This window comes from Bombyx mori, chromosome 19, assembly GCF_030269925.1.
Source record: "Bombyx mori chromosome 19, ASM3026992v2".
Taxonomy (NCBI): Eukaryota; Metazoa; Arthropoda; class Insecta; order Lepidoptera; family Bombycidae; genus Bombyx; species Bombyx mori.
This window is the reverse complement of record NC_085125.1, coordinates 5,260,326-5,287,997: the sequence shown is the minus strand read 5'-3', so window position 1 is coordinate 5,287,997 and position 27,672 is coordinate 5,260,326. Positions and strand designations below refer to the sequence as shown.

The 27,672-nt window shown below is 36.9% G+C and overlaps 3 protein-coding genes and 1 non-coding gene across 5 annotated transcripts in view; 3 read left to right on the top strand and 1 right to left on the bottom strand.

The window, feature by feature from the left end:
• LOC101745308 (dynein intermediate chain 2, ciliary) overlaps window positions 1–15,675 on the top strand; it is a 30,541-nt gene extending 14,866 nt beyond the window's left edge. For both annotated transcript variants that reach the window (XM_012696522.4, XM_021352782.3), the window contains exons 6-17: window positions 343–461; window positions 892–1,026; window positions 1,863–1,992; window positions 2,811–2,978; window positions 3,804–3,947; window positions 4,779–4,888; window positions 5,526–5,703; window positions 6,513–6,741; window positions 8,176–8,275; window positions 10,693–10,826; window positions 13,495–13,588; window positions 15,535–15,675. In XM_012696522.4, coding sequence (XP_012551976.2) covers window positions 343–461; window positions 892–1,026; window positions 1,863–1,992; window positions 2,811–2,978; window positions 3,804–3,947; window positions 4,779–4,888; window positions 5,526–5,703; window positions 6,513–6,741; window positions 8,176–8,275; window positions 10,693–10,826; window positions 13,495–13,588; window positions 15,535–15,621 — 1,628 coding nt within the window. In that variant the 3' untranslated portion in view covers window positions 15,622–15,675. The remainder of the gene's footprint in view (window positions 1–342; window positions 462–891; window positions 1,027–1,862; window positions 1,993–2,810; window positions 2,979–3,803; window positions 3,948–4,778; window positions 4,889–5,525; window positions 5,704–6,512; window positions 6,742–8,175; window positions 8,276–10,692; window positions 10,827–13,494; window positions 13,589–15,534) is intronic.
• LOC101735717 (ATPase ASNA1 homolog) lies at window positions 7,754–27,655 on the top strand. Its single transcript, XM_004933367.5, has 6 exons — window positions 7,754–7,966; window positions 24,327–24,504; window positions 24,577–24,682; window positions 25,087–25,272; window positions 25,813–25,950; window positions 26,958–27,655. The coding sequence occupies exons 2-6, from the start codon at window positions 24,386–24,388 to the stop codon at window positions 27,414–27,416; spliced, it is 1,008 nt and encodes a 335-aa protein (XP_004933424.1). The 5' UTR covers window positions 7,754–7,966; window positions 24,327–24,385; the 3' UTR covers window positions 27,417–27,655.
• Window positions 13,381–13,453, top strand: TRNAT-UGU (transfer RNA threonine (anticodon UGU)). The gene has a single exon. It is a non-coding gene; the product is annotated as a tRNA-Thr (tRNA).
• On the bottom strand, window positions 15,673–20,531 carry LOC101735578 (ribitol 5-phosphate transferase FKRP). Its single transcript, XM_004933366.5, has 5 exons — window positions 19,491–20,531; window positions 19,226–19,408; window positions 18,929–19,101; window positions 18,452–18,731; window positions 15,673–18,105 (listed from the first exon to the last, which is right to left on the bottom strand). Exons 1-5 carry the CDS (start codon window positions 20,241–20,243, stop codon window positions 17,983–17,985), a joined length of 1,512 nt encoding a protein of 503 aa, XP_004933423.1. The 5' UTR covers window positions 20,244–20,531; the 3' UTR covers window positions 15,673–17,982.
• Window positions 27,656–27,672: the final 17 nt, after the last annotated feature.

Below are 27,672 nucleotides of genomic sequence, written 5' to 3'. Positions count from 1 at the left end.
TTTTCTGTACTCCATCATTGGTTTACCATTTTCAACGCTCGAAGCGCGTCCGAACTAACAATACACACGTCCGCACAGCGCAGGCCCTTTCGCGACATTAGTTTCACGTCGCGTCTACACTATGAAATTAGTTGCATGACACTAATTTCACCAAAAAATCGCGCAGGGCACAAAACTAATTTACATGCATGAAATTAATGCATGCATTACGAAAGTATTAAATTACACGTGAAACTGTTGGTAAAACTAATGTCACGAAATTAATTTCACGCCACTAATTTCGTAATGTAAATTCGGCTTAACAGTTCTATTAAAAGACTGACTGGGTTTATTTTATAACAGAAGATGAATCGAAAGACACAGGAGAAGAAGTACTTGAAATCAAGCCTCGTGTGAAGAAATTGGCAAATCAGTTCAATTTCTGTGAACGAGCAGCTCTTACTTACAACTTCCCCAGAAGGGTCAGTTTCCATTAGTTAAAAAAAATACTTTATTTAGTATTGAATGTTCTCAATTATTTCCCAATCGATTTATTACGTAGTTCCTATTTAACCTGTACTCCTTTCAAAACTTTTTACAACGTTCGCTTTCAAGTAAAAAATAGTAAATCTACGTCAAGATTTAAGAAAATAGTCTAGTTCTGGAATCCGCTAGATGGAAGCTGGGCAGAACTGGTTATTATGACGGGCTATGTCCAGTAGAGGACGACCAAGGCCTAAAAACGTAGTTCTTTATTTATAACTTTAAGTATTCTTCGCCTTGCTTGTTTATACGTATAGTTTTTTTTATCATTTATCCAGTGAAGTCTTTTGTACTTTCATTAAATTTTCTGACATAGTAGTACCATTACAATTAATGGTATTTAAAAAATTCATTTTTCACCTGATACAGAGTGTGGACACTCAAACTATACCACCACCGAGAGCCAATTACGGCAGTACTGCGCTACAGTGTATTATATTCGATTACTATCAAGAGGACTACGCCAGAAAACAGCGTGAGAAAGAGGAGGACAAACCGAAAAGGGTAAGAAAAGCGATTTCGTAAACCCAATTTGTTTTGTTACTTATTATAATAGTTCGACATCGGATCTTCTACCGGGTGTCATTGTTAGGTAGACGAAGCATCTGAATTTTATTGTTCAGACTTTGTATGTTTGCAAACTTTTGAAAATATCTCGCAGGCGTGGTTCGTCACGGCTTTTGTCAAATATCTTTTCTTCTATGATAGCCACACTGACATTACGCCCCTCCAATAAAAAGTACTCGCACGAGTAAGCTATCTTTTTTCGTGCTGAGATTAGCTTGCTATTTTTAGTTCTCACTAAATCAGCTTTGACACGATACTGAGCTTGAATGCTGTGGCAGTGTCGTGAGTAATCCGCATAATGTAAAGGTTCCAAACTAAAGACTATGGCAAATGTTAGTAGCAAGTTATAGAAAGGTAGCTGTAGTAGTCTACATTGATGACGTGCTAACTGTCTGAAGGCTGCAGTTGCTCGCGTCACGGGTCATCAGTTTTGGGAGATAGCTACGAAGAGATATTCTTTTCCATGATAACTACCACTGTATTTTTCTTGGATTTTTCCGGGTCCATTCTCGATAATTAGGCTACATTTATTACATGTAATATTGGTAAACATTCAACCATAAAGTGATTCCAAATATACGACGTTAAAACCATTTTTGATTTTTTCAATCGATTATCTGATAACTTGAAAATCAAACCCTATGCTTTAATTTTATCTAAAAATAATGTGCGGCTACTTTCTAGGTAGGTAGCAAGCCTTCATAAGCTTCTGAAATATCTAATGATTTGCGATTTGTATTATAATTAAGCACCCGATTGATAATCTTAAACAGCTTCGCAAGAAGACAGCTAAACACGTGAAATCCGCTCAACAAATTCATGATGAACAACTAGCGCAACGCATACGTGAAGCTTGGACGATACTGGAGAGACTTGTCAATCAGAACATCTATGACGATATTGGTAACTTTTTAACTAAATAAAAAACAATCTTAATAAGACGAGATCTAATAGAGATTGTTCTTTCAATGTTATTTATTCTCTTTTTTAAAATCTGAACTGACTAAAAAATTGTAATCTTTTTAGTAAAGGAGTTTTCAATTTTGTTTTCAAGTTTTGTGGGTAGCTGTAGATAACAAGAAGAGGATACACGTTACTATTTTTCAATTCATCATCAAAGTCAATAACCTAGAATAATAAGCGGATCCTAATAATCGAATCTCCATAACCGATCCTGTAGACAGAATGGTAAATAGTCGATGTCGCCCAAAACACGTCATTACGGATCCTCCGATCCACTAACGGTGCTTTTAGGTACCACAAGCATCCGTCACCGTCCTCGTCGAACCCGTCGCTTGCGACGAAGGGCTCGACGAGCGAATTAACCCACAAACATAGCCCACTGAGTTACTCGCCGGATCTTCTCAGTGAGTCGCGTTTCCGATTCGCTGGTAGATTCTGCGAAGCACTGCTCTTGCTAGGGCCAGTATTAGCAACACTCCGGTTTGAGCCCCGTGAGCTTACCTACATGTTAGGGCGAAGCTGAAATAGCCTGGCATAGGTAGGAAAAAAAATCGAATCTAAATAGTAATCATAAAAAACAATAAACAAAAATCGGATTGTAGTATGATTGTAGGATGAATGAAATTATAGACATTTTTCGTGGATTGTGATTTTTGTCTGTCATGATTTGTCGTGCACATTTTCTTGAACAATAAAGTTAAATCCTTCGTATTTGAGTTTCGTAAATTTTAGTCCCATCATGGTATTATGATTTTCAGCTCAAGATTATCGATATTGGGATGATCCTTCGGACGAATTTCGTGAAGGCATGGGCTCGTTACTGCCGCTGTGGAGGTTCCAATTCGAGCCCATGCGCAGTCACGCTGTTTGTGATGTCCAATGGAACCCGCACTATCAGGACCTGTTTGCGGTCGCTTACGGATCTTGTAAGATTAGCGTAAATCTACATCTGCACTAACGACGCGATCATTTACTACAAATGTTTTTATTAAATGACGTAATTAATTACTTGTATTGGAAATCGATTGTGACTACAACACGGATTACTTAATAAAATTCTTCTTTCTTTTTCTCTACCTTATCCCACTAGATAGAGTCAGCACAGCTAATTTTTCTCTTCCATTCTCTTCTATCAGCCATCATCTCAACACTCACTCTTCTCTCTCTCTATCATATCGTCATTCACACACTCCATCCATGTTTCCTTCGGGCGATCTCTTCCCCCTTGCGCTACCATTTCCATACATCTCCTAGTCACATGCATCTTCTCTCTATGCATCACATGTCCATACCACGCTAACCGTCCGTCCGCTCTTTAATTTGTTGATTACCGGGGCTACTTTCACACTTCCTTTATTATATTCATTCATTATCTTGTCCATTCTTGTCACTCCACACATCCATCTCAATATTCGCATCTCTGCCGCATGCAAAATTTATTTTATAAAATTGAATGAATTTTTGTTTGAAGATGTGTCATTGTCGGCCGTCTGGTGTAGTGGTAAGTGACATGGTCACTACACAAGGGGGTCACGGGTTCAAATCCCGCCAAGGGAAGATATTTGTATGATAAATATAAATGTCTTTTCCAGGGTTATGGACGTATATTAAATATATGTATGTGTATAATAAAAATCTTACATTTATATCCGTTATCTGGTACCTGTAACACAAGTTCTTTACGAACTTATCACGGGACCAGTTAACGTGGCGTGATTGTTAGTAAATATTTATTTATTTATTGTTCTCAGTGGATTTTACGAGCCAACAAAAAACGGGATGTCTCTGTCTATACAGCATCAAGAATCCAGCGTACCCTGAATACGCGGTCGTAACTGATTCTCCGGTTATTTGCCTTGATGTCTATAAAGAAACTCCGTATCTTATCTGCGTCGGTAAGTGTGTAACACAATTAAAAGAATGCAAAATTACCTTGAGCTAATTGAAATACAAATATTCTTCATTTAAATAAATCATAATATAGTATTTTCTTTTAGGTTATCGCGAATCAAAGACGTAAATTAAAACTGCTTACACGGTTTGAAATTATTTCTGAAGTTTCGAATAGTTTATAGATTTCCTTGTCGCTCGACGCTCGACGTTTGAATATTTTCTCACTACCGTCAATATTTTTTTCCAAATAAAATAGTTTTAGATATTATCATTAGAATTGCAACTTGAAGTACCTACTAGTAGAGATAGTGGTATATTAGACATCTACAAAGCAAATGCGCCACCCACGTTGAGGTATAAGTTCTAAGGTCTCAAGTATAGTTACAACGGCTGGCCCACCCTTCAAACCGACACGCATTACTGCTTCACGGCAGAAATTGGCAGGGTGATGATACCTACCCCCGCGGACTCACAAGAGGTCCTAGCACCAGTAAAAGTAATCACCAGTAATATATTCGAATTTAAATGTGAACAAACATGTTTTGCTATAGCTAGTTATAAAACTAATACTGGTCGTATTAAGGCTAAGGTGGTGTCACCTTTTTTCTAATCATCGAATCACTCAACACATTACTTGAACACCTCAATAGTATGCCGACCATCACACCGTTCAGGATAGAAAGTATGAATGCTTCGAGGCAGATATAAAAAGGATGGGGTATCACAATATAACATAGTATAGTATACTGCAATACGATATACAATATACTATACAATTGGAATAATATATCGAATAGATCTTCCTTGAATCTCATCGAATATTTTCTTAACAGGACTTTACGATGGAAACGTTTGCGTCTACAATGCTCAGTTAACCCTCGAGTCATCTTACCAATACAAATCGGATTCTGTACGAGATAAGCACAGCAACATCGTCTGGGAGGTACCTACGCGTTAAAATCGCGTTAATAGATAGCACTTAACGTTTTTATTAAAAGGTTAAAAGCTCAAAACAACAAAAAGAAAATCTACTTCAACATTATAAAAAGAGAACATTATTAATATCGTCGAATTCGAAGAAATATGCATTATAAAGAATAATTCAAAAGGTACCGGTCAGATCATGATAACGTTTAATTAGAAGCATCAGCTTTCATGTAAAAAAATCGTCAAAATCGGTTCACCTAGTAAAAAGTTCTAAAGCAAACATAGAAAAATATAGTACTATTGCGAACTGTATCTATTAATGTAGTTTCTTTTTTATTGCTAATACTTTATATAAATTTTATCATAATAAACAGTTAAGCAATTGCAAAAATTAAAATCTTAAATTTTTTACAATGTACCTCCAACTTAAAACAACATCTAAAATCATTCGTAGAAATAATAACATAGGCGAACGATTTGGGTGGTATATTTTTGCTACATAGAACCATTATGAAAATCTGTCAACGTATAAAATTTAAAAAATTCAAGAAAAAGCCAAAAAAATACACAATTAGACTTTTATAGTGTGGAGATTAGATTGCAAAACTATTTCTGATTACGATACTAAATCGGAATTCAAATCGATTGTTCAGGTGCGTTGGGGAGCACGTTTGATTGATGGTGAATCGACATTTTTCTCGATCTCCGGCGACGGACGCGTCGTCCAATGGGCGGTGATGCCGGGCGAGCTCCAAGCGACCACTATCATCACGCTCACGTCCAACGTGCCTCCCATACCGGGACCTGACGGCACCATGATCAACGTTAACAGTAAGCCGTGTCACTTTAAATCGATTTAATAGCCTTACAAACTTACATTTGGATACAATTGGTATTCAACGTTTATTTATTTATTGCTTAGCTGGGTGGATGAGCTCACAGCCCACCTGTTGTGAAGTGCATACTGGAGCCCACCCACCACCACTACCACCCACCTTGAGATATGTTCTAAGGTTTCAATTATAGTTACAACGGCCCCACCCTTCGAACCGAAACGCATTACTGCTTCATGGCTTCATCATCTAATGCCTATGCAGAAATAGGCAGGGTGGTGGTACCTACCCGCACGGACTCACAAGAGGTCCTACCACCAATAATTATGCAAATTATAATTTTGCGGGTTTGATTTTTATTACATCATGTTATTCCTTCACCGTGGAAGTCAATCGTGAACATTTGTTGAGTACGTATTTCATTAGAAAAATTGGTACCCGCCTGGGATTCTAACACCAATATATCGCTCAACACGAATGCATCGGACATCTTATCCTTTAGACCACGACAACTTCTTTAGGCCACGACGACTTCTCACAACTTTTATACCTTACCTTCAGAGACAAATGCTTCATCTAATGGCGAATAATCACTGCTACTCGTGGGCTCATCAGTAATGACAGGGTTATAACCAAGTTACTATTTACCAATAGGACCCGTTCGGACAACAAATTCATTGCGCCTAGAAGGACTCTAATATTTAAGCCAGTTAAGTTTGTACGTCTCTTTGTCTCAAAACCGTTGGTATTTTTCATTCTATCGATTATCATACCATTTAAAGGAGACATTTACTAATTCCCACCCAGGCTGCGGTAGCTGCATATGTTTTCACCCAGAGAAGCCGGATATCTTCATGGTGGGTACCGAAGACGGCATGATCCACACTTGCTCCCTCAAATACAACCGGAACTATGTGCGATCGGTTCAAGGACACCACATGCCGGTCTACAGGATCAACTATAACTACTTTAATAACAGTATCTATGCGTCATGCTCGGGTGACTGGAGGGTCAAAATTTGGGAAGACGGAAGAGAGTGAGTGTATTTGGAAATATGGTTTCTAACCATTGCTATGTAATAGAATGAATTAGATTAGTTTTTAATACGCTCTTATTAGCTTCAGACGTATGTATGTATGTATGTAGGTATGTATATTTGTAACGGAACTTTGAACATGATTTTGACCCCCTTCAAAACGTCGGATTAACTCAAAATTTGGTATACTTATTAAGGACCGATGACAATACAATATTACAAAAAAATTTAAAAATAAAATTTGAAAAAACTGAAAAATTCAACTAAAAATGAAATAATAGTTTAAAAAAACTAACAAAATACGCTTTTATAGAAAATCCAACTAAAAAATTGAAAATAAATTTGAATTAAAAATAGTCTAAGAAAAAATGATTTTATTGTAAAAAAAAGCGTGGGGTTCATGGTGTAAGTACTTATAAATATTCTATGAATAATATTATACTATTTTTAATTCAAATTTATTTTCTATTTTTTAATTGTGTTCGCGCGACAGCGCGACGTTCATAAATGTTCGGCTCAACTCGGGTGCCGTCGCCCGTACGCACCCCGCACCTCTCATAACAGTGCGGTACATGACGGCACGCGGAGATACGCTCGTTCGATATTGAGAAAATTGTGCGCGCGCGCCTTTCGTTGCTAAGTAAAAGGTTGAGTGTGAACCGGTGAAAGGGTGTATGTGCCACCCATCGCAGAGGAACACCACTACGACCGTGATAATGCCAGCATCAGCCTCCAAGTAAGTCCCGTTTTCCTACCTACCCTTTCGTGTCCGCTCATTCTCCGCAGAGTTCATATGCCCCCTTTCAGCTCATCAGCTCACGTTTAAGGTGACGCTCACCTGCGTCACCAAATTGGATTTTCTATAAAAGTAAAAAAAAGCGTGGGGTTCATGGTGTAAGTACTTATAAATATTCTATGAATAATATTATACTATTTTTAATTCAAATTTATTTTCTATTTTTTAATTGTGTTCGCGCGACAGCGCGACGTTCATAAATGTTCGGCTCAACTCGGGTGCCGTCGCCCGTACGCACCCCGCACCTCTCATAACAGTGCGGTACATGACGGCACGCGGAGATACGCTCGTTCGATATTGAGAAAATTGTGCGCGCGCGCCTTTCGTTGCTAAGTAAAAGGTTGAGTGTGAACCGGTGAAAGGGTGTATGTGCCACCCATCGCAGAGGAACACCACTACGACCGTGATAATGCCAGCATCAGCCTCCAAGTAAGTCCCGTTTTCCTACCTACCCTTTCGTGTCCGCTCATTCTCCGCAGAGTTCATATGCCCCCTTTCAGCTCATCAGCTCACGTTTAAGGTGACGCTCACCTGCGTCACCAAATTGGATTTTCTATAAAAGCGTATTTTGTTCGTTTTTTTAAACTATTACATTACGCTGAAATAGTTGTGCAGTATTGTTGTGTTTTTGTTAATAGGGAGCCGTTGTTTATGTTTGAACTGGGCGCGGCGGTGGGCGACGTAAAATGGGCACCGTATTCAAGCACTGTGTTTGCCGCTTGCACGGCTGATGGAAAGGTATATTTAATTTATTATCCTCCTCCTCGTGTCGTTTTCCTCATTACTGAGGGTCGTGACTCCCCCGCTGCATCAGTTTCTCCCGTACCATTTCCCTCCATCTGCTGCGATCCTTAGCTTTTTTTGTTTTTTATTGCTTAGATGGGTGGACGAGCTCACAGCCCACCTGGTGTTAAGTGATTACTGGAGCCCATAAACATCTATAACGTGAATGCTCCACCCACCTTGAGATATGAATTCTAAGGTCTCAGTATAGTTACAACGGCTGCCCCACCCTTCAAACCGAAACACATTACTGCTTCACGGCAGAAATAGGCAGGGTGGTGGTACCGACCCGTGCGGACTCACAAGAGGTACTACCACCAGTAAAAAGCCCTTCATGAAGCTTATTTGTAATATTCCCTAACTAATCTTTGGTAGCCTAAGGGGCTATTCGAACTATGCACGAACGGATAGGTGAGCTCACGGGGCTCAACCTGAGAGGACTTGTTAACTAACTAACAATGTATAGAATAATGATGAGTGTTCTCTAAACGCAATTATCGAAATTCGACCTTAATCACTAATGCTTCAAAACTTAAATTCATTTTGTGCAGTACGTCTTATCTGGTGTTTTGTTATAAATTTTTGAAGTAAAAAAATTGTTTTCAATTATTACTTTTGTGTAGATAAAACTAAATCCAATCTACAGATAGGCATCGGTTGACAGAGATTTCTTTTTAAGATTTGAATTACCAAATGATATATAAAAGTAAATGTGTGTATGTATTTGCTCTAATGACTGCGTAACGGCTGGATAGATTTAGATGAACTTTTCAAGAAATCTTTAGATTGGGCAAGCGGATGATACTATGAAGCTTAATCAGCTGATCTGCTCAAATTTAAACCAAAGATCGTCAAGCTAATCGGGCCGGGTTTGACTAGTGACCTGTACAAATGCTGACTGAATGTTTATTCAAGTACCTTCAAGCACCGGTTACCGTCCTCGTCAATTACGACGAGCTTAGAGTGAATTGGAATTAATAGAGTGCGATGAGCGAACTACGATAGTTCTATGAGATACAATTTAGTTTTAAAAAAAAAAGGAGTATCAGAATCGGTTCAAGCATGCTTGAGAAATCGGTGGACATACATAGATAAAAAATTGTGGTCGAATTGAAAACTTCCTCTTTTGAAGTTGGTTAAAAAGCGTGATTTTTGTACCTTAAATAGCTCCTTAACATTCTATTATTCAAAAATATTTTCACTCTCTACGTAAATGAGGAGGCGGGTAAAATTTAGCGTTATGCCAAAATAACTATTCCACGCGGACGAAGTCGCAGGAAAAAGCTAATAACTTGATACAGCTAATTGAGAAAACACTCGCTTGAGAAAAGGTTTCTGCCAGTAATTATGGTAGGTGGCACAAGCGTATAGTTTCAAGAAATTGGTGCATACAATTTATTTAAATATAGTCAATTTTGACTAGTTTGAAATAACTGTAAAACCTTTTTACTAACTTAAATTTAGTTTTTGTACAAAAAAGTTATTTTGGGGTCGTTATTTTTTTATTAGTAGATCCGACATAAGTAGCCACATTGGTTTACATGTTTATGCTAACATTGGTAATTTCGGAATTGTTAATGCTAAACAGTGATAACACAATAAATGCTAATTGAATATTAAAACTAAGTTGCTAAACGTGAAAAAAAGATTTGCACAATTACAGAAGTTAAATGAGCCTCTCAAAATAGTAAACAGACGAATATGGCACGTGTAGCTCTTTATTTAAGAGTCATCTATCAGTAGTATCGAGGGGCTATTCTGGCTCCACGTTGACTGGTGAGCCATTTCAGGGGGCTCTGTCTGAAAAAAAATTGCTTACATCTGTCCTAGCAAGCGTAGTGCTTCGCAGTATCTGTCATCGGATCGAAATCGCTTCATTCGCGAGTAGATTCATTCGCGAAGCAACTGCTCTTGAGTTCTAGGTCCCCTTCGCAGGCGCTCGGGCAGCTGTTAGCAAATCCCACCCCTCCTGGCTGACCCTTTGCTCGCCCACCGGTCCTGGTGAAACTGGAAAGACCTCAGGGCCACCAGTAATCGTTCACTCATAAAAAAAAACTACTCGACTTTGTGTTTTTAACAAGTATATTATTAACTATATCGTGAAGATTTTTGTTTTTTATTACATTTCAGCAATACCGTTTTCACTGACCAAGTTTATATTTTATATAATATTAATTCAATTGCTTTCCTTTGAATTGTAAATCACTTTATAACGTAAAAATTTAAAAGACTGCCCAGTTTTATTTAGCAGTGGGCATGTCGTAGCTGTTAAGGGCAATTTATCAATAAGACGATTTCAAATTGCCGTCAAAGATAATTCCGCATTCCGCAAGCCAAATGCAACAACGTTAATATTGAATGATACAAAACAGGTTTACGTGTACGATTTGAACGTGAACAAGTACAGGCCTATATGCGTCCAAGCTGTTGTCTCCAAAAAGACTAAGAAGTTGACAAGAATCGATTTCAACACGCGTTTGCCTGTGATCGTATGTGGCGACACAAAGTACGTATCAATGTTCATATATTTTACCTAAGACTTTTTTTTTCTACTGCTTCGATGGGTGGACGAGCTCACAGCCCACCTGGTGTTAAGTGGTTACTGGAGCCCATAGGCATCTACAACGTAAATGAGCCACTCACTTTGATATGAGTTCTAAGGTCTCAGTTTTTTAAATACAACGGCTGCCCTACCCTTTAAACCGAAACGCATTACTGCTTCACGGCAGAAATAGGCTGAGTGGTGGTACCTACCTACCTTGACATATGTTTTAAGGTCTCAAGTATAGTTACAACGGTTGCCCCACCCTTCAAACCGAAACGCGTTACTGCTTCACGGCACAAATAGGCATGTTATATGTGCATAGAGGCAGGCCGGGTGCAGAGTGCAGGCCGTTATATGTGCATAGAAACTATTACCAGCCGACTGCATAATGCCAGGCCTTGTATTGCCTTAGATATATTGGTGAAGTTTTCTCGGTACGTCTCGTTTCCATCTTTACGTTAAGTCGATTAAGTAGTTAGAATATGTCATTTGAAATCGACATTAAAGACGCCTTTATTAAAATTCATTTTAAATATCCTCAACGGCACCTCAACAATTCTTCTGTAATGGCTGAGTAAATATTATTAATTATTTAAAAACGTACACACATACATAGTATGTACAAGAACACCTGAGTTAATATGTTACAACACTTTATAACTGTATCTCTAAGTAGCTACGAAATATCAAGCTGAATAATAGCCAGGCTTTACTAACAGAATTACTATGTATTAAGCCCTACACTAGAAAACGAAAGATAGCCAAAACAAACAATGTAAGTCACATATACCTATGCAAATGGAATGAAACATACGGGCTTGGAGTCGATCGTTAGCGATAGTCATCGTATGATTGCTAAAATCAATAGTTCAGTAACTTTTGAACGTGTTAAAATCATGTATATATTGGGACATTTCAATGTTCCCAAATTCTCTTTTTTCCTATACTTAGATATCGCTATTTTTATTGCTCTTACAGGCAGCCGAGCATACCGCCCACCTGACGGTAAGTGGTTACCGTCGCTCATGGATGTCAATAAAGCCAGGGGAAGCCAAGCCGCTTCCTACCATTTAATACTCTCCAAAAGCCTCGTTTCAAGAAGGACATCTCATTGTTTTTTTTATTTATTGCTTAGATGGGTAGACGAGCTCACAGCCCACCTGGTGTTATCTCGTTACTGGAGCCCATAGACATCTACAACGTAAATGCGCCACACTTCTTGGGATATAAGTTCTAAGGTCTCAATATGGTTACAACGGCTGCCCCACCCTTCAAACCGAAACGCATTCCTGCTTCACGGCAGAAATAGGCGGGGCGGTGATACCTTGCCCGTGCGGACTCACAAGCGGTCCTACCACCAGTAATTACGCAAATTATAATTTTGCGGGTTTGATTTTTATTACAAAATGTTATTCCTTCACCGTGAAAGTCAATCGTGAACATTTGTTACGTAGTATTTCATTAGAAAAATTGGTACCCGCCTGCGGGATTCGAACACCGGTGCATCGCTCGATACGAATGCACCGGACGTCTTATCCATTAGGCCACGACGAATTCAACTCTCATAAGGACGGATGGGCTAAATTTATGCGGATCGATTAAATTTAGGCAGCTCTAAAGTTTCTACATCAGTTTCGTATTGGACTTACGTATACGTATGAGCAAATTTTTGAATATAGCTTCAATCTCAAATGGCGACTGATAGACCTTCGCCGGGACGCTATCATTCTTCCACAAGTTCTTTTTCTATCTTATCCTGTCCTTCTTCTATTCTGTTGCAATTACGAATTTTCTTTTTGTCTCAACGCTTTCATTTTCTCTGCGCTGCATACCTTATCACTGAAATTCATAGAGCGGTTTGCCCAACTCACCGGTCCCCCCCCCCACATTTTATTAAAAGCTCTTACGGGCAAGACTATTCATCTGTGGAAGATAACCAACCATATGAGATAAGGCAGATTCAGTCGTTAACTGTATTAAAAAATAAGCTGAAATTCAATTTATTACAACAGCCCAGTTTGTTTGCATAAATTCGAGTGATTCTGTTTACCATTATTTTATGTTTTCGACTATTTATATTTTCGCATTCTATTTTCTTGCTTTGGTTTTGTATGTATTGTATAATATGTGTGTTTTAATATATGTATATAATTAAGTATGTATTTAAAATATTCAATCGTCTGGATTTTATAATATTTATATTTATTATCTATTATAATAATACATAATATAATGTGTAAATAATGTGTACGTGTAACAATATAAACAGTTAACTACCGTGTGTTCTTGAAAAGGTTTTTTTTCTCTTAACCAGCTGTGTGAAAGATATAGCTATAAGCGATAATACTACATAAAATCACATTGTACATCCAGTATTTTATTTTATTTCGTGTTAGTCATTTTAATAATGTCTGTTATCTACCATTAAGAACAGAAATAATAATAATAAGGTAGTCGCAAGAAATTAAAAGGAAACCTTTTGTAACAATACTGTAATTTCACACCAAGTTTCAACGCCTCCATAGCTCAGGGGTTAGAGCACTGGTCTTGTAAACCAGGGGTCGAGAGTTCAAATCTCTCTGGGGGCATTTCGTGATCATTGCTTTTGAATATGTTTTTTTTTTTTCAGAGGAACATGTCACGTTTTAAAGTTATCACCAAATTTGAGGGTAATGTGCAAGCCACCGAAAAAAGCTCAAGGAGTCGACCAAAGGACCTTACAGGTTATTTATTCATTTAGCGATATCAATAACAACTTAGATGTAAATTTGTATTTATAAATTAGTTTTTTTATTTGTGAACCCACAAAATAATTACTTTTAAGTTTTTATAAAAAAACCGAATTCTATATAATATGTTGTCGTTGTGAAACTAGGGTGTTGTATTTTTTTTTTGTTTAACAAAACATTGGTTCGGACTAATTTGGTAATGGTGTCCGATGATACCCGTCTTAAAAAGTCATGCAACGAAAATAATCAGCTCAGAATCACCCTAGTGACTATTTTGTGGCTTGTATTAACCTTTCCTATACGTAACCTGTCCTATACATTTCACTTGGTATAAGGGACATAATGCTGAACCTACCAAAAGGGAACCAGGACCCTTGAAATGGAAATCTATTGAACTTGGATTTATTACATAAGAATATATTATAAAAAGTCGCTATAGTCAGTTGTATATTGTATTTATATAATTTATTGGTCATATACTGTTTGCTTTTTTTTTCCTACGTATGCTAATAGCTTTGAGAGGCTATTTCAGCTTCTCCTTGATGTGTAGGTGAGTTCACGGGGCTCAAACCAGGAGTGTTGCTAACACTGGCTCTAGCGAGAGAAGAGCAGTGCTTCGCAGAATCTACCACCGGATCGGAAACGCGACCCCCTGAGAAGATCCGGCGAGAAACTCAGTGGGCTGTGTCTATGGGTTAATTTGTGGGACGGTGGGATGGATGTAATGTGCTCTGCGTCAACCCTGTCCCGCCGTCTCAATAGCCCCGATTGGGCTCCGGCCCGGTCCGAGGTAGGGTGCCGGTTGTGAGCGGCAGGAGTTTTTAGTGAGGTTCAACTCCCACATACCGCACCTGCCGCGCGGGTGGGGATCCGGCGATTTTCTCCTGTGAAAAAAAAATTGGGTTAATTTACTCGTCGAGCCCTCGCAAGCGATGGGTTCGGCGAGAACGGTAGCCGGGTGTTTGCTAGTGTGACAAAGTGTGTGTGTATTTATATACTTTTTTTTTTATTGCTTAGATGTGTGGACGAGCTCACAGCCCACCTGGTGTTAAGTGGTTTCTGGAGCCCATAGACATCTACAACGTAAATGCGCCACACACCTTGAGATATAAGTTCTAAGGGTCTCAGTATAGTTACAACGACTGCCCCACCCTTCAAACCGAAACGCATTACTGCTTCACGGCAGAAATAGGCAGGGTGGTGGTACCTACCCGCGCGGGCTCACAAGAGGTCCTACCACCAGTAATTACGCAAATTATAATTTTGCGGGTTTGATTTTTATTACACGATGTTATTCCTTCACCGTGGAAGTCAATCGTAAACATTTGTTGAGTACGTATTTCATTAGAAAAATTGGTACCCGCCTGAGATTCGAACACCGGTGCATCGCTCAACACGAATGCACCGGACGTCTTATCGCTTAGGCCACGACGACTTCTACTTAGGGTTGCCGCAAAAGCGATTGAGGCAATCAGGTGAGTGTGGGAACAAGCACTCAACCGGAATTTATAATTGAACGCGCGGATTGTAAGCCCGCACTTCATTCTAACAATTTTGGATAATATGAATTGTCCGGATCCCATTTAGAACAGCTGTAAGGTTACATACAACCACTAAAGTCGTAAAGCGTCGTCAATGAGTATAATATTTATTTATTTATTTATAACCTTATATACTAGACAGTATAAAGGCGGATTATGTTAATGCCATAGGCATTCTCTAACAGTCTACCTTAGGGGGGTGCAGAGATGAACCTTGTAGGTGTAGTGTGATAGTGAAATTACTTAAACATATGTGTATATATAATATAACATACATAATATTTATAGATACAAATACTCGTACTTAAATAGATACATATAAAAATATATATAAATAAATATTATCATATTAATATATATATGTAACTATGTTATAATAATTTCAATATATGTTTTCAGATTATGAAATTGGATAAGTTACTCAGTTTGGTTCGTGATCCGCCTTATCAAACGGGAGTTGTTGACGAAAAGTTTGACGACGACTAAAACACTTCCTTGTAGTTTTTATCGTATTGATTAAATAAATAAAATACAAAATAATGCTGATTTATTTTATTTGAACAGTTTTAACTACACAGAATGTCCTAACTTAACCTTTTGAATTCGTTTCCATTCAACAACCATGGATTGTCTCGGATTTTATACATTCGATATATTTTTGATCAGCACAGACAATAACAGATTTCTGTGTGTGTTGTTTCCACGTGGCTTTGCAAACTTTCCGAAATCTCTTCGCTTTTCAGCGACTGCATAAAACGCTCTAGGACAAACTTCACCTAAAACATCCATACAAATACAAATCCAATTACATCCATAAATTCTAATAAACACATATTTTCTTTCTCTTCTTCATTCTAAACATATTTTTATTTAAACACGTATTAATCTACTTTAGGTAAATATATTATGGTTTTTCTTTCTTATTTTTTTAAAATACTGATCATGCAATCTCTAAACATTGAGTTTTTCTACGAACCTACTTTAGTTGAATCTACTTTCGACGAACATTGTATAAGAGTATTTAAAATGCTCAATACGGCTATTATAGAATAAATTCTTTAGATTGTCGCACATTTTAATTCTATCAACGACTATTCTAGAATGTCCTACTCGACAAAGAAGATAGTTCCAAGTAAAAAAGTCATAAAGATATCACAAAATAAGTTACATCTAATATATAAAATTCTCGTGTCACAGTTTTCGTTGCCATACTCCTCCGAAACGGCTTGACCGATTTTGATGAAATTTTTTGTGCTTATCCGGTATCTATGAGAATCGGCCAACATCTATTTTTCATCCCCCTAAATGTTAGGGGTAGTCCACCCCTAAATTTTTTTTTTTAATTTTTAGACAAAATTTTTAATTTCTATTTTTTTATGATACAACATACAAAAATACATACAACCCTTAATTTTCACCCCTCTACGATCAACCCTTATTTTTTATTTGCTAATTATAAACTTAATTTTTTTTTGCCAAATTTTTTATTTTGTTTTGTCATGACTTAAAATAAAAAAAATCATATTACTCTCAATTTTCACTCTTATACGATCAACCCCTATTTTTCCATCCCGATTAATATTTTTTTTATTCTATGCACTGATCCGCAATAAGGTTGCAAGATGGCAATCAAATATTATAATTGTAGTATGATAAATTCTTATTCAGAGTTTATAATTTCAAGTTCCTTTAATTAATGTTTTTTAAATTGAATTTGATCTCCCGCCCTCGCCGACTACTGATCAACTATCAATCGATAAGCTATCCCCGCCAGGTGTCGCCAGGATGAAGACGAAGCCGGTCTCCTGTCTTACTTACTCACTATACATCATAGATTATACACTTAATATATTTGAGAGCTATACAATACTATACATTTTTCAGCTATGTTTTTTTGGTTTTATTTTTGTATCAATAGTATGTTCAGTAGGTCTGAGAATCGGCTACTATCTATTTTTCATACCCCTAAGTGAAAAGGGTTGTCCACCCCAAACATTTATTTTTTATTTTAATTTCGTTGGATATATTTTTTTTGTTTATAATGAGGTATTATGTGGTTAAATGAGGTTTTTTTTTCTACAGTAGAATTTCCCTAGAAATCTTATTTAAGGCAACACAACGTTTGCCGGGTCAGCTAGTAAAAATATATATTAGCTTAACTCTAAAGTAAATGCTTCAATAAATCGAAATATATAATAATCACAAACATTTTCCACTTCGCCACAAATTCTAAGATCACAACAAACATTCATTCTTAGCGTCACAAATTGAGACCGTTTCAAACGTCCTTATTTTTTTAATACCTTAAAAACTATTTTAATTGAAATATTCAATAGAGTTTTTGTGCTAACAGGATATGACAGAGAGAGGCGCTAAGGAGGCACAACCTACTTATTGATCATTTCAATCAAATAGCACGTTAAGCGTTTACAACACCACTTATATTTAATTAAAAGGCCAACCTCATTTTCCGATCTAGAGTAACTTAAAAAAACATACGTCAACAGGATCTTACATTTTTAAATAAATTTAGATTTTACAACCATACAAAATTATCATAGGAAAAAATATATAAGCGTTTCAATATCACAGGGACGTAATTAAAACATGAAGACATTACGATACATAAAATTAATGTCTTATTTTTAAAAAGAATATGAAATGCCAATGTGCTTTCAGAAACGTAACACTGTTGTTTTCTGACTCATAAATGCAATACATTAAATATCCCCCTAAAAGTCGCCAGTTCAGATATTTTCTCGAACTTACTGTTCTATCTAATAAATTGTAATAGCGCGACATCTAAACAGTTCCATTTAAAAATAAGACAGTTAGATCGACTACAATTTAAGGATAGAGAAGTTTCGCTCCAAGTTTTTTATATTTTTCGACAGCATTCGGCCCCAATTTTAGGTCCAGGAAAGCGTGTGCATCGTTAGGAGCCGGTGCTTGTACGTAGGCGAAGGGTATCTGAAAATAAATTTAAATAATTTATATAACATTTTAATGATTGTCATTAATTCAATTCAATTTTCCCCCAAGCCGACTGGTCCTCGTGGGGGATAAAGACCACAACCCTCCAACAACACAATAAAATAACTACAAAGAAACAAAAATATATGTCGCAGTTGGAAGAGGCCTTTGTCAATAGACATACAGATCTACAGAAACATAAGTAAAATCCAAATAAGAGACTGGGTTATTTAATTATAATATGGATCTGAATAAAAGGCTATTCATTCATTCATTCATTCAATAACATACCTACCTACCTATTAGTTATTTAATGCCACATTGTAGTTAAAAGCATGAGTACCTGGGCAAGTGGATGCAAATGGCGTTCCGGAAACTCCCTTTGGTGAGCCAGGACCCAGTCGGCAGGCCACATGGTACCGTTTTGTGATGTGAACGGTAGAATCAATACATTCGCTTTGTTAATCGCCGAGAGTGAAACGCTGTAATAATGCCCTTTTGTGGCGCGCTCCCACACAAAGCCGTCAGCGTCAGTCCCACCTCGCTGCAAATACGGTACGCGATCTATGTCTGAAGAGTAAATCCCCAACTCAACATGATCTGCCCAGACTAGGACATTTCCACTGGAAAATTAAAAAAGTATTATTACTTGGAACTGATTCAATCTAAGATCTTAATCACTTCAATCAATTAGAAAGAAGATCTCAACTAAGATAAAAATCCGAAAAATAAGCAGAATTGTTTAAAAAGGTTTCACTAAGCGTGGATGCAGATTTCTCCCTTGTTGGAATAGACAGGTATTTACAATGACGACACTTACTCTACCACAGCTCCAAGCAGAGATGATGTTTCCAACCAGCATCTGACACCAGCTTGCTCCAGTACATCCAGAACGTGTTTCGTAACTTCACGCATATTTCGGAGACAGCAAGGCGGAGTGTGTTTATCCGAGTAGACGTAGGAAGGTTTGCCTTTGACTGTTGGAAAACATCTCTGCAAGTAAATAAAAAGTTTAATAGTAGAAGGGATTTTCAGATCGATGAACTTTTATTTTTAACAACTTATAACCAGACTTTACAAATATACGTTGTGTTTCTGTGCTAAGTATTACAATTACCGGTGTATCTTTAGCACATCCATATTCGTGTACTGTTCCATCTTCTCCGACAACAATCTTCATTTTATATTTCTTATAGAATGTCGACCTCTGCTCTTTCACTTTTTCAGCAACTATTTGTTTTTCTGGCAATGTTTTTAAGACTTTACGTCCCGGTCCAAATGTATGATAGAGTACTTGTACCTGAAAAATTATTTGTTTAATTAAAAGTAATTTTATAATTCTTGAGATATACTTTAATAGCTTAGAGAATCTTATTATTTACCTTGGCCATCTTCACATATGTCTGCAAATATAATGATTCTGGAAACGGCAACGCAATCGGATCTGGCACCTTTGACAGATATTCAGTTTTAATTAATAGCGCATGTGGACCTGTGACGGCGTCGCATATCGTTCCTGTTGAATCCTTAGTATACTTTAGCGTCCAGTCTCTGTAGTTCCAGCAGATTCTTTGACATTTGATCTCATGGAAACCGATTCCAATTGCTATGACATGTAAAGGATTGGCGTTGGCTTCAATCACAGCTTGATGCAAGACCCGTGGTTTTACCCGAACTGAATCGGGCACAAAAAGTGTATACTCTGTTTCGATATTAAACGGACTCAGTGGACTCGAGGTGTACGGGCAGGAATCGATTTCGTAGTCGAGAGACAAGATCTTTACGTTTCTATAAGAGCTGTTGGTAGGGGGAAGCTCGATCGGGGGGTACGGACTCCTCTCGCACACGACCAGCACCTGCATATCCGGGAAGGCCGATACGAACGACAGGACGCTGTCGGCAACATCATTGTCCGCTTCCTCGAACTGCCGAAACACAACAGTTACCAACGACGACAAAGGCTTTTTCTGCCAGCCCGATTCAGTATCTGTTGCTCTTTTGTTATACGTCACTTCTGTTAGCAGGGAAAATAGGTAGACGCACAGTAACACCAAAACAGCGATCGAGACGAAAAATTGCAGCTTAAATCCTTGCTGGCCGCGTAATAAACGGTGGAAAACGATTTTTCTGAACATTGTACGCTTACAAGCACCGCTCGATTCGTAATTTCGCTGTTGGTAAGTCACAACATATACAATTCATTGGACTGCTCTAAATAGCAGATATCATTCGCAACAAAGGAACAAAAATGCAACAGGAAATCCGCGTGAAGTTATTGATTGATGTTTATATTGATTGCAATTCCTGTGCGCAGCTGTATAGTGCGCAGTAAGGCTTGCGCAATGTGCAACATGCAGAATGCAAGCTGAATTCAGCTTGTATTATTAATTGGAAAGGCGAAAATTAAGAATTGATTTCCTTCTGGTTAAATTTTTCCAGATCAGTGTGCTTAGTGCGAGTTTTTTAACGTTCTCGATAGCGTAAAAGTTAAGTTAAATTTGTATATGGAGTTGGAACGTTTGCCTATGTTTGCCGCTAGGCGCACTGTTCCAGGTGCATACAAATTTCAGCTAACTTTTACGCTATCGAGAACGTTAAAAAACTCGCCCTAAGCACACAAATCCGATTAACGTAGCGAACGTTTTTTTTTACATTGTATTTATTTTTGGCTAAAAATATTTTTTAGCATTTATTTTAGATTAAATGACTAGATTCAGAATAAAATATCAAATAATAAAATATTAACTAACTAGATAAAACTGTTCGTAATAAAAAAACGTTATTACTATAGGCGTGTTCATACAAAAGTGAAAAAAGTTATTAGTTGAAGTTCGTTTAATTCTCGCTCAAACACCAATTTATAAAACAATAATCTTAATAAGATCACAAAGGACTTCCACGCTCAACAAAGGAATAATTAGATTTAAGGATTTAAAATAAGAATCAGATCATTTTTTTTTATTGCCTCTGTAGGCAGACGAGCATACGGCCCACCTAATGGTGAGTGGTTACCGTCGCCCATGGACTTCAGCAATGCAAGGGGCAGAGCCAAGCCGCTGCCTACCGCTTAATACTCTCCACAAGCCTCGTTTGAAGAAGGACATGTGATAGCGCTCGGGAAACACCGTGGAGGGGAGCTCATTCCATAACCGGATGGTACGTGGCAAAAAAGATATCTGGAAACGCACTGTGGATGACCGCAGTGGCTCCAGGTAGTATGGATGAACTCTACTCCGGTGGCGGGCGGTGCGATGGTAAAAACGAGACGTTGGTATCATCTCGAACAATTCCTCAGAGCACTCCCCATGGAACATGCGGTACAAAATACAGAGGGAACCGAAGTCCCTCCGCAGACCTAGAGGCTCATTTGTAGCAATAGTCAATTAACTCCTTCACAAAAGGAAGACCAAGAGCGTTTTATCCATCATCTATACCTATACTTAGTCTGGCCATAAATACTGTTACAAAGGAAAACAAAAAAAATTCTATGGCAAATAACATTTATTATTTTTACAGTGTGTTAGTTTAATACATAAATATAAAACAATTTCAAGTTTAAAAAGCTAATTCGAAGTGGTCTGCATTAGCTGCAATACAGTCCTTTAAACGTTGAGGCCAGTTATCAATAGAAGCACGCACCCTTTCCATGGGAAACTTTTTCACTGCCAATCGTACGGATTGTTTAAGGGACTCCAAATTATAATGGCGTTTAGAGCAAGCCGTACTCCCTAAAACTGACCATAAATCAAAATCCAGCGGATTAAGATCGGGACTAGACGACGGCCAGTCTTCAGCTCTGATGAAGTCCGAAACGTTCGTTTCCAACCAAGACTGCGTAGACCGAGCTTTATGACCTGGCGCCGAGTCTTGCTGGAAGGACCATTCTTGATTATTGAACATGGTGTTGTTATGGGGCTTCGCTACCTTCTCAAGAATGGTATCTTGATACACTTGTGCCAATGTTTTGATACCTTTTTCACAAAAGTATGGCTCAGTCACTCCTTCATAGCTAATACCCCACCAAACCATCACTGAAGTCGGATAGTGCCCACGTTGCACTCTGTCGACTAATTGGGAAGCTTCCTTAGAGCTTTGAGCATAAATACGGTCATGTTTGTTAAAATGTTGCTCAATTGTAAAAAATTTCTCATCCGTAAACAATTTTTTTCTATGACCTCCCTCTGCGTACCGCTTCAGTAGTTCTTTCGATTTTACCACCCTATTCTCTTTTAAATTATCAGTTAAGAAATGACCAGTACGTCTCTTATAGGCTGCAAGTCCTAAGTCATCTTTTAAAATACGCGACATGGTCTTGGTGCTATATTCATATCCCGAGATAAAATCTTTTGCTTTTGGACAGGATTTCCACCTTTTTCGTACGAACACTACGTGGACGGGCAGATCTTTTTCTGTCACAAACAGAGGAGGTCTCATTGCATCCTATTATAGCCCGGTACACAAATATTTTACTAATACCAAGCGTATGGAGAGTTTTAAAAATTGCATTTGGCTCCATACCTACTTTGTGTAATGCAATCACAGCGATTCGGTTCTCTTTATCACTCCACTCCATTTTAATATCGCAAAATATTGTACAATGTATTGGTGCCAAAATGAGAAAACTCAATGAGCAATCATATAAAAATGACAGATTCCAAATTCAAATGTAATATTTTGTTTATTTTTAATTATAACACTATTTATGGCCAGACTAAGTATATAAAAATGAATTGCTGTTCGTTAGCCTCGCTAAAACTCGAGAACGGCTGGACCGATTTGGTTAATTTTGGTCTTGAATTATTTGTAGAAGTCCAGAGAAAGTTTAAAAGGTAAATAAAAATAACAATTTTCAGGATAGATTCCTTTTGTTTGTTATACGTTTATTTTATACAAAAGCTTAGATCTTTTATTTATCGATTGAGGCACTACGAAGTCCGCCGGGTCAGCTAGTAAGAAATATATTCTTAATTGTTTGATTTAATTTGTCAAATTTTATTTTGAAAACTAGATCAAAGGACCAGCATTAACAGTTCTCTTCCTTGTGGTCTCATCTCAAAGGCTTACACAAGATAATAGAGCAGTCGTACCGTATTAGAAATACGGTACCACATCGAACGCATACTAGAGTAATTCAAGCCTCTTTGATTAGTCTGCAGCGCTGGTGATGAGAGTGTGTGCTGATTCTCGGATAGTAGTAGAGTCACAAAGCACATCTTATAATCTGAAAAGCACTTTGGAATGCGGAAACACGGCAGGCAATAACTATCATATAGGTAAATTTACATTTTAACGTCAGATTAAGTGTGACATCAATTCATGTAATTGAAAGTCCGAGGGAAATCCGGTATAAGTTTGAACCTAAGAAGGAACGATGAAGTAAATGTAAAAAGTGGTGAGGATGAACCTCGTCACCAGTGTCAAGCCTTCAACTTTTTTTAGAGATCAGAAAATCAGACTTCGAAGAAAATCAAATTCCATTCCTCATTGCATTAGCCATCAGAAAGGACATAAAGACGCTCTCGCCCGTAACGATCGCCGTGGCTGTGATGCTGTTATTCGCCTTGAAATTTTAAATAGAGTTTCAATAGAATTCCATCAAGGCTGTCCCACTAGTAATATAATACAATACTGGAACACGTGAATACTTCTCTTAAAAATTGGCAGGATTGTAGTACCTAGTCGTGGAGTTTTAATACGTCTTACGAAACGGACATATTATTTGTAAATTATAGTTTGCCCACCACCCTGCCTATTTCTGCTGTAAAGCAATAGTGCGTTTCGGTTTGAAGGGTGGGGCAGCCGTTGTAACTATACTTGAGACCTTAGTACTTATATCTCAAAGTGGGTGGCGCATTTACGTCGTAGATGTCTATGGGCTCCAGTAACTACTCAACACCAGGTGGACTATGAGCTCGTCCTCCCATCTAAGCAATTAAAAAAAAAAATTTTTCATAAAATGCCCAGCACGCCGGGCATATGATCCTGTAGGTCACGATTATTTCAATAGTCGCGACTCCTAAAAACTACGTCCTAGTGGTGTCATTTTGTTGATTCAAATATCTTTTAAGTTTTCTAAGTGTCGTTAAGTGTCTTTTAAATGTCCGGAGTTTCTGAACGTAGTATTATATTTTACCTGTGATGGAAATCCAATCTTTCATTCGACCTGTCTGATTATCTCTGCTTTGCCTTTGACGCTTGTTATCATTCATTCATTTCAGATTTACTCGTCAAGGCATATGTAAATTTTTAATAAATTTTAATTTACAAATCGTCAATTATGGAAGATACTAAAGATTTTGAACCACTAGAACCTTCGTTGAAAAATGTTATCGATCAAAAGTCGTTAAGGTGGATTTTCGTTGGAGGGAAAGGCGGAGTTGGGAAAACTACGTGCAGGTATTTAAACCACGTAATTGTAGATATCCTAAAACTATTTAATTAACTAATTTGTTTTTTTTTGTAATTTAGTTGCAGTCTCGCAGTTCAGCTGTCGAAAGTTCGCGAATCTGTGTTAATCATATCAACTGATCCTGCCCACAATATCTCTGATGCATTCGACCAGAAATTTTCTAAAGTACGTTTAATATTTATCGTATTGTTTTAAGCAATTAAGAAGTAATAGCGTAGGTTAGTTTTTCATAAATTAAATTTATCAATAAACTGTTAATGGAGATTGCGAAACGAAGTTTTTAGTACATATAACCCTGATAAACAAAACAATCTAATCTATGTGCAACGATATAGCTTAGACAAATAATTATTGAATTGTGCATTAGAATTTCTTGAATATTTAACTTCAATTTCACGGCTCAATTGTTACAATTCAGTTTAATGTGAAATTTTGACTAATATTTATAATAGGACAACTTAGTATTTTTTTTCCACAAAAGTTAAAAGTCGTTTCTGTAATAAGGAATTCAGAGACCACATCCAATATCATCAAAATAATAAATAATTGTTAACTCTATACTATTTCAGGTACCAACAAAGGTTAAAGGGTTTGACAACCTATTCGCTATGGAGATTGATCCGAATGTTGGATTAACAGAGCTGCCTGAAGAATATTTTGAAGGAGAATCTGAGGCTATGAGATTGGACAAGGGTGTCATGCAAGAGATTGTTGGAGCTTTTCCTGGTATTGATGAGGCTATGAGCTATGCTGAGGTATAGTTATGTATTATTAAATTTTGGCATTCATATTACATTATTACAATATGAAGCATTATTATGAGGTATTCAATAGTTATATATTGTTAAATTCCAGCATACAGTCTCCTCCCACTTTGTGAATTTCCTTGCTGTATTATTTATATAACCAAAATAATGGATAATCAATTTAAAATAGAACTGTCAATCCAAAGAAGATTCCAATTTCATTCCAATGTAATAATATATTATATTTTATCTCTTTCACATTATGGTAAATGCTGTTCCATGCATCATATAACAACAAAGACAAACTAAGTACCTACTTTAAGAATTTATGTTATTTCTGCCATGTTCAGAAATGCAATGGAAAGTTTGACAAATATATCAAAGGTGGCCTCATTCACTTAATAGTGACTGTGAAGATCAATAACTGCATAATCCATAACGTAATGACTGTTCGTAAATAAAATTAACACTTAAGTCAAGCAAGTATCGGCAACACACAATAAAGCTACTAAAGAATGTGTTTAAATAAAACTTTTCGAAAATTTTCAGGTGATGAAACTAGTAAAAGGCATGAACTTTAGTGCTGTAGTGTTCGATACTGCACCGACTGGACATACTCTCAGACTTCTATCATTCCCGCAAGTTGTAGAACGAGGTCTCGGCAAGCTGATGCGTTTGAAGTCAAAGGTTACTTATCTCAGATATTTGTGTGCCACATTTCATATACATCTGAGACTACCATAATAGTTAACTATTTATACCATAAAAACTCTTAAATCTATACTAATAATATATAAATCTACCGTGGTTTTTAGGGATGTTCCGTTATAACTACTGTACCATGAATCTGATTGATTTGAAACTTGGTATTCATGTAGAACAGTGATTCTCAACCACTGTTCCGTGGCACTTTTGTGTGCCGCCAAATTTCAAAACTGTCCGCCAAATTTTGCGAATATATAATAATGTTAATATTATTAAATTATATCATTTTAAAAGAAAAATATTTTAAACATGAATATATATTAAATCCACAAAAAGAAAATTGTATATTATAGTTTATTTCGTATATTAACATTTTTTGATAAACTATTTAAGCAGTGTGTTGGAGTAAGTAAATAATTTTTATCTTTTTTTTTGTGTGCCGCCAAATTTTGAAATCGTTAAATATGTGCCGCAACAAAAAAAGGTTGAGAATCACTGATGTAGAAAATACATGTACTTAATGGATAGGCTAATATTTATATGAATGTTGGGACTCCCTACACCAGTTGCGGGGCGTGAGAATGTTTGTGGGGGTGAGAAATAATAATGTTAATTTTAAATGACCAGCGAAGCGGACGGTTACAGGTAGTGTACTATAAAAACTAGTAACTAGTTCAAAACCAAATAGTTATCTACAAATTCATGATTTTAAAAATGTATTGTTCAATATAACATTACATTTTAATTGGAATTTGATTATAGAAAATTTAAAGTGAAAAACTTTCGACTGACTTTTTTTTACCACTTTTTTCCACCTTTATATTTAAACTTCATTTGAATTTAATTTTTTTTTTAATAAGAGCTGACTCATTTTCTAAATATAATTGTTGATTTTAAAAATAATATCACCAATTTCAGCATGTCTCATCAAAAAATTTCTTTATAATACTTTACTATGTAGGTACTAATGTTTTATCTAATATTTTCAGGTTGCCCCCTTCATCAATCAAATTGCGTCACTGTTTGGACTAGCAGATTTCAACTCGGACATGTTCAGCAACAAAATGGATGAGATGTTATCAGTTATCAGACAAGTGAATGCACAGTTCAAAGACCCGAATCAAACTACATTTGTGTGTGTTTGTATCGCAGAGTTCCTATCGCTTTACGAAACCGAACGTTTAGTTCAAGAATTAACGCGATGTGGAATCGATACACATAATATTATAGTTAATCAGTTGCTGCTTCGTTCATCTGCTCCTTGTGAACTATGTGCAGCCAGGCATAAGGTCCAAGAAAAATATCTGGAGCAAATTGCAGACTTGTATGAAGACTTCCATGTGACAAAGCTACCCTTGCTGGAAAAGGAAGTCCGAGGAGCTTCCGCTGTAAATGCATTTTCAGAACTTCTCTTGAAGCCTTACGATCCTCCTACATCCTCCACGTGAAACCTATACTTTCCATCACCAATGTTAAGGACGTTATTATTACGAACATGTTCTATTTGATGGTGATGTTAAATACAAATTATTGGTATGGGTGCTTTCACATTACAAGTGAAATATAGCTGTGACTATTTTTTTCAACTTTTCGGCTTCACAGAAATAAGATATTTAAATGTTTCAGCATTGTCAACTATTTATAAATGTATAGTATTCAGAAATAAAATTTAATATATGTATTATTAGAATTGTGTTTTAAATT